This window comes from Uloborus diversus, chromosome 4 (genome assembly GCF_026930045.1).
Source record: "Uloborus diversus isolate 005 chromosome 4, Udiv.v.3.1, whole genome shotgun sequence".
In the NCBI taxonomy this organism is placed as follows: Eukaryota; Metazoa; Arthropoda; class Arachnida; order Araneae; family Uloboridae; genus Uloborus; species Uloborus diversus.
In genome coordinates, this window is record NC_072734.1 from 67,527,123 (window position 1) to 67,540,078 (window position 12,956).

The following is a 12,956-nucleotide window of genomic DNA, read 5'->3' on the forward strand; positions in this document are numbered from 1 at the left end:
CATTATTTATTTTTCAATTAATTTTTTTAAATGTCCGATTTTTTAAATGTCCGATTTTGGCTTCAAAACAATTCATGTGCATTTTTTAATTTTTTTCTACGTCAATTAAAAAAAAACAGGTAATTTAGTAAAAACATATAAATCGTAATTATAAGAAAAGCAAAAAAAGAAAAACAAAATGTGAGGCGTTAATGGGGTTGTTGCCTTCAGTCAAAAGTACTACTTTTAGTCATTGAAATTGATGGAATAAGCAAAAAAATAAAATAAAATGGACCTAGATAATACCTTCATTTTCCCAACAGTTACTTTTTAATTATTTTTTTAAAAGGCCGATTTTTGAAACAAGGCGTGGCCTTTATGACGTCACAAATGATGCTCTTTGGCGCATCTTTCTATCGCGTTTCCAGGTTATGATAATCAAGAAGCGAATTAAATATTGCGCACTACGCTTGCTATAAATCATATCGTCGACAATAGACTTAAGTAAAGATGCGAATTAAATATTTTGTTCTGTGAATGGCAACACTGAATGGCATTTCATCATTTGTGATGTCATCGGCAGAAGTATAAACAATGAAAGCATACCGATTTCAGTAATTTTTTTTAAATATTAAACTTAAACAAATTATTTAAAAAATGGCCAGATCCTATGTTTTTAAGCATGTTCTTTCAGAAAAAAATACTTTTAAAATTTTGGAAACGACCCCATTATGTCAAATAATGGTTTCCTCTTTCAAAAATGGATAGGGTCAACTGAGCATGAAAAATTGAAGTTTCACTTTTAAGGAATTCAGTGGGCAAGTAAATAGGAGTTGTGACCTTAAATTTATCAGTTTGTTCCGTAATATAACTGACAAATTATCTTTGAATTAGTCTAGAAAAAATATACCACAGATTTCAGGGAATTTATGTTTTCTCTCTTTGACAAACAACACAGATATTGAAACGGGAAAATATTATTCAAGTGAAATTATTATTTACTAACTGCAAGATTTCTAACAGACAAATTATCAAAAACTGCTTTTGTACGAAAATGTTCAGAAAATTTCAAAAATGTAATACGTTTCACTGAGTAAATAAGTAGGTAGTAATGAAAAAAAAAACCTTTTTAGAATGTGCATATGGTCGCCCATATAAAATTTTCATTCTGTCGAAAATTGTGCAAACTTTTTTTTCGTGAATTAAATATAGTGCTGACTAATTTTATCCTTATAAATTGTTTTGAAACAAGTTACATTCAGTAATACAATAGAACACAGTTTTCAACAAACTTATAGACCCTAGCCTCATATTTCCCTTTGGCACACTTACCTCATTTGAACCTAAGAGCATTTAAATTTCAAATTTTTAGGCTACTTAAGATTCATTTATTCCGTTAAGAGATCCATAAAGTAGCTTGCTTACTACTTAGTTACATCTTGTAAAAAAATCTTATTAAAAGTTATACGTGTGAATGTTTTGGCAATGAAGAGGAGCCTTTCTCAGCGTCTCAATCTACTCTTCTCAGAAAAGAGAAAAATTTAAACTACCCTAGGAGCCATCGAAAATTAATAAATTGATTCATAAACCGTAGGATACATCGCAACGTAGTGATCAATCCATTGATGAGATTTGAGTTTAGAGCATTGAATAAACATAATTTTAAAGAATAATTACCAATATAATGAGGTCTCTGTTTAAATCTCCTTCAGTTACACTCTTACCAAAGAATAGAAAAATAACCGTGATACACCCTAAAATCGGATTTTCTAACACAATGAAATGCTCTATTTTCAGATATTTCTCAGAGTCTATTCAAAGAGTATAACAAATTTCATATGAATTACCGAAAACCTAATCATTTAACTCACTAATTATTTCAAATACTAGAAAATCGCCCGTCAAGATATGACGGGTGAAAATTGCTTCTACATTTAAACGAAGCAATTGCCTGTTTTAGTGATATTTTGATGGCTGAAATTTTAATCCTAACTCCAGTGGATGAACCCTAAACTCCAGTAGATAGCGTTTCATTGTTGACTAATCTTTTTTTTTTTTTTTTTTTTTAAGTGTTGTCCCTTTTTTCCGTAGGAGAAACTAAAAATCAGTTGAAAACTCTCCTTTTAGTGTAGAAGAGTGAAAGAAGAGTAGAAGAGTAGAAGAAAAATAGTTCCATATCATAATAGTAATCCATTACATAAAAAACTAATTTTCAAGGTCTGAAATGGAAGATGTCAAAGAGAGAGAGAAATGTGTAGTATGTAGAAAGGGAAAAATCCGAACGTCAAAAATCCTAACTCGCATTTCGCAGCTCGCTCTGAGAAGAAAATCAGTGATATTTTAAAAATGAGCTTTTGTCAATTCTTCCTTACAGAAATTAATTCAACTTTCTTTGCGTGAATTGTTATATTTTCCATTGTTGCTTCAATTTTCGTTGTTTAATTACTGTACAAGCTGCGTCGCCCGGCTTTGCACGGTGCACCTCGAAAATAAAAGTTATGTCAAGTGACGCGTGTTCAACAATCAGGCTTGAAAAAACAAATCAGTGAAGTTTTGCGGCAGATTGCGGAAAAATAACCAAAAAGTAAGCATTTTTAATCCCCGATTACAGGAAAGCCTCAAAACAAAAGCCAGAATGTTATTTCTTCATATTCGCGAAAAAAATGGCAACACATCTTTCTTCTCAATGATTTTCTTCACACTATAAATTTTAATAAAAGCATTGTTGCGGAAAGTTGAGATGAAGCACTGGAGGGAAGCCTTCGAAAATGGGGATTTTATATTGAAATCTAAGTATCCTAATTAATAGTTTTTTTATTGATATCTCTGCTAATTATTATTGAGGATTATGTTAAATAGCCGCACATAAAGATGAGAAAATTACGAATTCATCGATACCTGGTTCGATGGTCAGTTTACTGGCGTTCGGAAGAAGTATTTCGGACATAGATATATACATAGATTGATAGATATATAGATAGATAGATATATAGATAAGTAGGTAGATAGGTACATATGCTTAGTTCTTAATTATATAAGATAGTATGTTTCTCACAGAAATCAAACAGTATGTAAATATTTTTCATGTATGTTCAATAGACAATAATAGTTATTATTTTGTTAAATTTTGTTTAAAAATATAATTACATATTCTGTCCTGTATTTTATGTTACGTTCATACATAGTTACTATCTTATTTGAGTAAATGATATACGGTTTTCTTTAGCGATGTTTTCTAGGTTATTTTCAAAAATCTGAACGACTTGTGTTCTTATGAGTGTGGATTTTCTACGCATTTTGTGAACCGCGGGCCGTAGATTGGTCATCTCTGCATTAAAGAATGTAAACCACACGCATAAAATTATAAGATTTTTAATCTTTAACATATAAAATTACACATCATTTACCAAAAAAAAACGCTACTTTTCAACATTCTTCGAAATGTTGCGAACTACATTCGCTGAAACTATAGTTCATTCTGTGTCCTTTTTTTTTTTTTTTTTTTTTTGAATACTAAAGAAAAGAGAAAAAACTGAATGAAATACACCAATAGTTGAGATTATAAACTGACAGCTCATGTTCAAAGATTAGCTTGATTTTATGTCACGCCCTGTGAAACAGCAGCTGGTATTATTACCTAGTTTACACAAAGCACGCTTTATCGACATTATTTCGACATTATTCTCTGAGATCTTTATAATTTTTGTTCCTACTTTCATGACATTTTTTTATATTGTTCTAATTTTTCTCTCAAATTTTCTCACAATTTTTGTACATTTCCCTACTTTTTTACGGGATTTCCTTCTTTTCTTTTCTTTTTCCCCTTTTTATTTATGAATTTATTTATTTCAAAAAATTCCTCAAAAACACTAGTGTTGATTTCTTTCTTTCTTTCTTTCTTTTTTTTTTTTTTTGTTAAAAGAAAAAGCCCTTGCAGCGGTTTATTTGTCTGTTGCGTGAGCTTCCATTGAGGCATCTAATACAACATTAGAACGAAGCAATGAAAGGAACAGCAAATTTTATCAGAATCTATCGGAAAAGCTGATACTATTAAATTGTTCTTAAGGTACTTTATCACTTATACTCATGAATATCAACTACCCGATTTCGTGAACAGTGACTCCCAAAAGTGTTCGCACACCTACGACTTTCAATGAAATAGGACCCTATCCATTGGTTAGAATTAATATATCGAAATAGGTATTTAATTATAAGATCTATGATCAATTTTCAACAAAACTACATGATTTTTTTTTTAAATATTAAAACTTAATTTTTTAAAAATAAAAAATCAAAAAGTGCCGGAAATTTCATCTTACAAAAATCTTTGTACACTTTAAAAAATGTCTATATATTATTGAATAATCTAACTTTTTATTAAGTTATTTACTAAAATATTATGCAGTATCAACAACACCTTTTGAACGTCTGGGAATAGTTTTCATTCTTTTTTTTCTTTTTTTTTTTTTTTTTTTTTTTTGCGTAATTTCTGAGTAAGTATTCTACCACACTTCGAGTCTTCGAGTCCTACTGTTTCTAGCTCTATTTTCGTTTCAATGCCGTATTTTCGTAATCTAGCCTCCAGATATCTCTAAATATGTTACGTTAAATTCAAATCTGGAGATTGAAGGGGTATTTTCTAAACTTTAGGACAATTTTTGAGGCACTAGACGCAAACGTTGAAAACCGTGTGCTTTTTATCGTTATCTGGATAAAAAACAAAGTTGTTTCCGAAGACCGAATTTTTGGCTACAGGTTTAAAATTGGTTTTTAAAATATTTAAATGAACAGAATGATTCATTATTTCATCAAAAGATTCCAAACTACCAAATCCTGATGCTGATATGCACCCTCACACAAGAACAACTTCACCGTCCTGAGTAACTAATCCAACGAAGTTCTTAAGAATAAGTTCCTATTTTTTTCTTCTATTTACAATTATGCAACAGTTTAACAAAAAATGTTGAATTCATTTTTATCTGCAAGTAAGACGTAATTCCAAAACGTTTTGAGCTTATTTATCATTGATTTTGTGACGAAAAGCGTAAGCTTTCTGTTTTTCGCACGACCAAGAAAATTTCTGCGGGAAAAGGCCCTATTTAGTCAAGGCCGACTGAGGGTGTTTCGCTTTTTCTCTCTGATCCGACTTTCGCTCTGTGTTCACCATACAAATACAATACGCACAAGTGTGGATATATGTAAACACACACATATATTAATGCATATCAATACATGCACAAACATACACATGAATATACATCGTTTCAGATTTTTTTGCAAGCAAATGTGCAATTTTTTCGAAATGTTTTTTTCCTTTTTAAACAATAAGTACGAACACACTGCTCGTACCATATTTTAAATTACCAATGTGACTGAAATTTTAATTAAATGGCGTAGAATAATGCAGGTGAATGGGATATTAATAACTATATCATTCTATCTGTTCAGCTACCTATATCTCCATACATATACACACACATTCAATTATGTACATAGGAAACTATGAAATGCATTTTTAAAAAGTTGTCTAAGATTACGAAATTAAGATAATTGATTTTCTAATTCACTGCAGAGTAACAATTTTTCTTGCTTTAATACGTGTTTAAACGTTGAATATTCAACAAGTTTGTTTTCAAAAAATAATAGTTTAAAAAACTAAAAAACACGCTTTCGTAGCAAAATGAATTAAAAAGTGAAAAATAATCTTTGGATGATAGTAGTTGACCAATCACTTAATTTTAAGGTATTACAAAAAAAAAAAAAAAAAAAAAAAACCGTGGGGTGCTGTCTATTTACATTTCTGCATGGACAACAAATGGGAGAAATTCAAGACAATTGATAAGAAGCTCCCCACGCTTTTTTGTATTACATTAAAATTAAGTGATTGGTCAACTACTATCATCCAAAGATTATTTTTCACTTTTTAGTTCATTTTGCTACGAAAGCGTGTTTTTTAGTTTTTAAAACTATTATTTTATTTTCTTCTTTTTAGTTTAACTTGTTTTACGAAAAAATATCGATGTATGTGTGCGGAAATCATATCTGCATTACTTTGAAAATTTGCGATGCATTTAAATAAAAGTTTTGTTCAACACTGGTCGGATCAGCAATGAATTTCCAGTTGAAGGCTCACCTAAATTTTAGCATAAAATTAGTTTAAAACAATTATGTTTCATGTTTTAATTACTTTGGAACATTGGAACAAGTTTTGTCTGATGCAGAAAAATTAAAGGTTTTCGGTAGATATTTTTAAATAATTCTTGCGAGCATTTTTTTCCCCTTTTTTACATTGTTGGATTTATGCCAAAATATTGATTAAAATTGGAGGAAACTAACAATTAAACGAGTTAATTAATTAATTTGAGTATAGAATATTGCTTTGTCATCGGGTCTGAGGTCGCGTGCCAAATTTCAAAAGAATCCGATCGCAGGAAGTGGGCGAAATTTGAGCTGCAAGATTCCATTACAAGTTACATACATACATACAGGTGAAGCTAATAAAAGCGTGTTAATAAAAAACAACACTTACTGTCAGAGCAGTGCTAACTTTTATTGATTTGTTTGAAAACGAAATTGGTTCCAGCTAGAGAGAAACAAATAAATTCCGTTTTGCCTTTTATTACACAATATTTTCAAAACATGCAAAATTACAAATTTTTCGAAAATTTTCAGAAGAAAAGTCAGCAAAATTGTTTACCTATTCACTTGCCATGATTTTATCCAAAGTTATTTTGTCAATAGTCTCCAATTTGTCATCTCTGCTTATTCTTGATGGAAGTTGCTTTTCTGTTAAATATTTCGGACAGTTCTGGAATATTTTTGGATAAGCGCCAGTTTTCAATTTTGGAATTGATCTTCGAATTTTCGTTGCAGTTCCATCTTTATTAGGCAGTTCGTCAAAGTTAATGACGTCTTCATCTGCAAAATGGTTTTCGCACCACACAACACTCATAGCTGAAGAACTGCGTTTTTTCCCGGTATTTTTCGAATCCATATATCACGAAGTCCGGTCAGACATTTCTTTTTGATAAAAATGAAGGAAAGATTATTGTTTTGTCAAAAAGATTTAAATCATTCTTGTATACATAAACACGAGAAACCACTAAGCATTTGTCATGTCAACAAAAACTAAGAAGGAACAACCGTTGAAGAAAGGCGGATCAGACGTTCTTCGTGACGTAACATCACGTGGTTTCTCGGACTGAGGGGGCCTTATCAGCTCCAGTCGGCCTTGATTTAGTCCAGCTAATCGGAGAACTTTGCGAACAATTTTAGGTGAAAATTAAGTGTAAAAATTTTCATTTAACTCTGCAGAAACTTTTACAGCACTCAAATGTGTATTTTTCATATTTTTTTTAACTGTAAATCTCCGATCACGCTTTGTCAACTTTGCCGGTTGAACTTTTCTTACCTTGTTTTCGGTCCGATTTTCTTTAAAGCATTTTATCAAGCACTTTACTATAGAATGGAATAAATTAACTAATTTAGAGACATTTCAAACCAATTTACCGCTACTGTCAGGAAAAAATTCAAATTTCGAATGCCGTTTGTGGATTTTTACGAATACTAGCCATTTTAAAGTAATAAGCACAATATTAAGGAATAAATAAACAAAAATTAAAGCCAAATGACTTTTTAGGGTCAACACACTGCACAAATTATAAAAAGAATGACGTATGATAATTTTTAATCATGAATTTGTTCGAAAATATTTGAGATTACGACAACTTTTGTGGCGTGTCATTTCTCTGTCTCTTCGTTTTTTGACCCATTTTAAAAAAGAAGAAACGTCAATATTTTGAAAAAAACTACAAGTTTCATTTAGAATGACATAGGAATGCTGTGAAAAACTATTGGATTTCATATTCGAACTCAGTTTCGCGTTATTTTGGAGTTACAAGAAAATTTCAAAGTGTGCGAACACTTTTGGGAGCCACTGTATGTAAGACATAATGAAAAATTCAATATTAGTTTCCTTAATACTAATTTGTTTCCTGCAATGATCATACAAAAAAAAGTTCTTAAATATAACAAAATATGAATAATTCTAAACATGAAATTAAATGATGAAAAAAGTTCATAATTTATGTGTTTACTAGAGGACCCAACAGACGTTGTTCTGTTCAAACTTTGTAAATTGAAAAGTTGAAAAATTTCAATAAACTATCAAGTGTTTGAACCTTTTTGCTGACAAAAATAAGTGAAAAAAAATGTTTTAAGCTGCTTGGTGTTAGAATGCATATATTTATTACAACTTGATTCATCTAATGCCCACTGAGCAGCTGTTTTATTAACTATTTTATTTCGTGTACTTGAAAGATATTTATAAAATTTATGATTTGTTCCTTCAGCCATACTCAAAGGATAAAAATCGTCCTCAGATATCAAGTGTAAAAAACTAACTACCCATCTAAAACAAACGACAAATCCCGCGGCAACGTCCCTCATCTAAAAAAATATAAAACAATAGAAAGGATATCATTTGAAAAAATGATAAAGGTAAAAAAAGTTCCCTGAAATAGCGAAAACCACTCCCCCCCCCCTCCTGATATAAAATAAACATTCTTCTACTTACATAACTAAACTCTTTAAAAACCAAAAACAATTCTTTGCAATTTAAAATATCTCTGCGTACTTGAATGATCTTCAGAGTACCGCATTTTCTGTGGTTTCGACAATCACGGTCATGTCCGCTGACAAATTGGGATCAGTTATGCCGCTGTTTTGGGAAAAAATTGAAAAAGAACTGATGTTTTATTTTCAAGAATAATAATTTTAAAACATGAGACTGAAGCAAAATTTTCAGCCCTAGGCAGCTGCCTGCTTTGCCTATTGGGAAATTGGGCTCTGGTTACTGTGTTAACTAAAGAAAATACAAAAATAAAACTATCTACCTTGATGATAACAGGTGTTTCCATGAACTTACATGTCGAAGATTGCGACACTAAAAACAACTATTTAGACAACTTGCAATCATAACCTCAATCAGAAAAAATGCCGGAATAGCAGAAACTTTGTTTCATGCACCAGCTTCTGCCTAGTACTGCTACCTGCCAGGGAGAAGGTCAACTAAGTCTATACATTGAGTTTGATAGAACCAGGACAGATTTTAAACACTTTTTTCTCCGTGGTTCAAGTACCCCCCGGAGGCTCATGTAGTCCCGGTTTATGGTACTGATAAATTAGGGTTTTGGTGGAATTGGAGATCTCAAACAATCAGGTTCAAAACGGCACATTTTCTCATTTTTCAAACAAAATACCACATATCCAATATCCAAAATTAAAATAATGATATCATCTTGATATTTTGTATGAAAATTTCTCACTCAGAGATATTATCTGTTTGTGCTCAATTCTATACCCAGAAAATATGATAAAATTATTTTGCTGTTAGCCTAATTCACTTTTCTCACCACCTAAACATTTTTGGAAAAGGGATGCGTCCTCTTTTGATTAAATTTGTCCTCGATATCCTTTCTTTTCTCTCATTGAAATTTTAATTTGTGTATCTAGTAACTTTACGTTTTCAACATAGAAACAAAATATTAGTTTAAAAAAAACAAGCATTTTATTTGTAAGGATATCACATTGTTTTCATTTACATAGATACATTTCGCAAAACAATAGAAAGGAAAACTTGGAAAACAAATAGCTTCCAGAAATTTCCAGCTTATTCACTGGAAATAAATGCAGTCACTAACAGGATTTCAAAGTCTTAAATTCGTTGTCATTTAAGACCACATTCACTTCAGGGCAGGTTTTGAAGCTGTGAGGAAGAGAGGAGAATATTAAAAATGCGTTCAATCCTTCTTTTTAAGAAAATATTTAGCCGCATAATCTAAAGAACACTATTATTAAATATTGTCAGAAACTGTTTTTTCAAAACATTTTAATTTCTTGAAAACTTAGAACTATGTCTTTCATTTCGTGCATTCCAAATAAATGAAAATGGTTTACGTGCTTAGTGAAATATTAACTGCACAGAGAAAACAAATCTCAGTACGTCCTCATTTATCAGAACAAATTTGAGCCAAAGGCAGTCTGAAGAATAGAAAATCTGGGTAATAAGGGTAAAGAGAAAAACAAAGAGAAATGTTCAGTGAATGAAGTCAGAACGTGCTATGTGGAAACACTGGCGAAACAAAATGCTGTACCCGCATAGCAGCAGGTCTGGAGAGTCTGGACCAGCGATTCTGAACCGGTGGTCCGGCGGACCGATACCGGTCCGCAGAACATTTCGACCAGTCCTCCGACACTCTTCTTCGTTCACGTTAAAAAAATTTCTTACTCGGAAAAAAAAAAAACATAGCAATAATAATAATATTCTTTACGATATTTCTACATGTATTTTGTGATCAATTTTTGTAATTTTCTGGGATTTTTCACTAATGCTAGGTACTTATGTATAATTATAACAGTATTTAGTGGTAGCTAATTTTCTTGACAGTTCTTTAATGCCAAATTAAGTTTTCTTAGTATATTTATTTTTCACTGTTATTATTGCTCTGTAAAAAAAAAAAAAAAAAAAAAACTCAGCAAGTCAACACAAATTTTTACGGGTTTTTAACGGTCCCCGTCCCGCTTTTTTTTTTTTTTTAAATATTTTAATGTTAAATAAATAAAGTAAAAACCTCACCATCTGAAAAAAAATTATCACATTTTTTAACAATCTGCGAATGTATGTTTTTTTTTTTTTTCAAAAAACAAATAATAGTAATAATAATAATAATAAAATTAAAATGGTCGCGATTTTTTTTAAAACTTTTTTTTTCTGGTCCGCGGGTCACAAAAGATTGAGAAACGCTGGTCTGTGCCATCTGCTCCCACCGTTCGTTTCTCAATTGAATGTCGTTTATGTTCTGTCTTTCGATTTATTTTACCAAGTGCATTTTAGTGCATTTGTTCTTAAACTAAGAACAGGAAAATAAATGAACAAAAGATCAATTTAATGTATGTCTGAAGAGATCCTGGCAAAGTTCCACTGGAGTTCCACACAACCGCAGTGGGGGTCTTAGAAATCCTATCACTACATAAACATGTATTTGCTATACTACATACTGACGGAGTCGGGGTATTTGTCAAAATTAATTCAGGGACGATCAAAATTTATAAATTCGCTTGTCTATACTGCAGTGAGAAGCACAAAAATCGTATTTACACTTTTTAGCAAGATTGGGTTATTATCAGTAGGTTATGTTCTTCGTAATATATCCCTAAATGCAATATCTTATGGTTATTTCTGACTGCGAAATGTTGAAAACATTTCTAAAAATGAGGCATCTGAATCAGGTATATGAAGACGTGAAATTTTAATTAGTAAATTTGTCATTTTTTGATGGCGACTACAGGTACCACTTTTATGCTTAGCACGCTAATATACTTAAATACGCAAGAATAACGTTACAAAACAGTCAAAAGTGAATCAGGAATGAAGAAAAAGAAGTTACATTGAGGTTTGTGTGAGACATTTTTCGTTAAAACTGTCTTTATTTCATACTAGTGGTACCCGCACGGCTTTGCCCGTAATAGAAAAATTAAAAGGTCTTTTGGTTCGCCTGTATATTTACAAATAATGTATGGTGAGTTTTCTCGCCAATTGGCTCGTACCCATGTTACGGTTCCACGTTATGATAATTTCGTAATTTACTCGTCCATCTTATGATAATTTTGATCTTAAAATTGGAATAGAAAAAGAACCACATCGAATTTTCAAAAAATCGCTTCGATGTGCACATCCCATGCTACAAACTAACTTTGTGCCAAATTTCATGAAAATTGGCAGAACGGTCTAGGCGCTATGCGCGTCACAGAGATCCAGAATCCAGAGATCCTCCGGACAGAGAGATTTTCAGCTTTATTATTAGTAAAGATAAAGAACTGGCAGTAACAAAATAATAACTAACAACCAATTCCACAAGAAAAAGTGCAGTGATTGATTCGAGAAGAGCCAATAATTAATTTTTCGCTCTCCTCTGTATCTAAAATTACACGTTCTGTTACCTCTCCCACACCCGATTTGGCAATAAAAGTTTATCTGGCAAAAATCCAACATAAAGTTGAAGTTCTTTAGTTACAATATTTTTTAATGTTCCGTAAGGATTCATTACATCCTAATAGATGCGACCTTAAAATCTTAGTTTATATATGACAATCAAATACAACTTACAGGTATTTTCCTCGGTTGTTAAGAAATGAGACGTGTTGAAGGCTAAATGTATCTGTCCCTTTTGCCAGCCATCCGTTATATTTCATGTATAAGGCCGTTACTTCTTTTATGGGTGTCAACTTCTCTTCAAGAGTTATAACAAAAACCTTTTCGTCTCCTGGAGTTAATTTGTCATCTTTTCTGCAAAAATCAACCATAACAAAGTAAAGTTAACAACAAAATAACTTAAAGGGGTTGAAGATCGTTGTCCATTCAGGATACAGTGAAACCTGTGTAAGTTGACCACTTGTGGTGCACTATTTTAGTGGTCAACTTAAGCAGGTGGTCAGCTTATAGAGGTTGAATCATATGATATAGATCTAATTCTGTGCCTGAAAATAGCGGTCAACTTAGACAGGTGGTCAACTTACAAGGGTGGTTAACTTTACAGGTTTTCCTGTACTTCTATACAGAATACTAGTGTATAGATGAATTCCTGTAGAAATCCGATCTCGTAGTTTTCGGTGGAGTTTGGTTTTAATTCTCGAGGGCATGGCTCAAATCTCAAGTTTACTAGCACAGTTTCTTATTTTTTGAAGTGAAAACTTTTTTAGGCACGTTGAGGATTTTTGAGGTGGGGAAAACCATTCATTTCGCGACACTCACCGACATTTGGCAAACAGCGCGTGCACGGCTTCTCTATGCTCCTTTACGTGCGTTGTTTTTGTCAAGATTACGAGACTCGATAGCGCAGTCGGCAGCGATTCAGTCTCATGATCCAATTCCCGAGTGCGCAATCTGACGATCGTGAGTTCGATCCTCACCCAGGAAT

At 31.9% G+C, this 12,956-nt stretch overlaps 1 protein-coding gene across 1 annotated transcript in view; it reads right to left on the reverse strand.

The window, feature by feature from the left end:
* Positions 1–9,528: 9,528 nt before the first annotated feature.
* LOC129220381 (pancreatic lipase-related protein 2-like) overlaps positions 9,529–12,956 on the reverse strand; it is a 40,553-nt gene continuing 37,125 nt past the window's right edge. Inside the window, exons 7-8 of the mRNA XM_054854789.1 lie at positions 12,146–12,325; positions 9,529–9,745 (exon numbers count right to left, since the gene is read on the reverse strand). Coding sequence (XP_054710764.1) covers positions 9,676–9,745; positions 12,146–12,325 — 250 coding nt within the window. The 3' untranslated portion in view covers positions 9,529–9,675. The remainder of the gene's footprint in view (positions 9,746–12,145; positions 12,326–12,956) is intronic.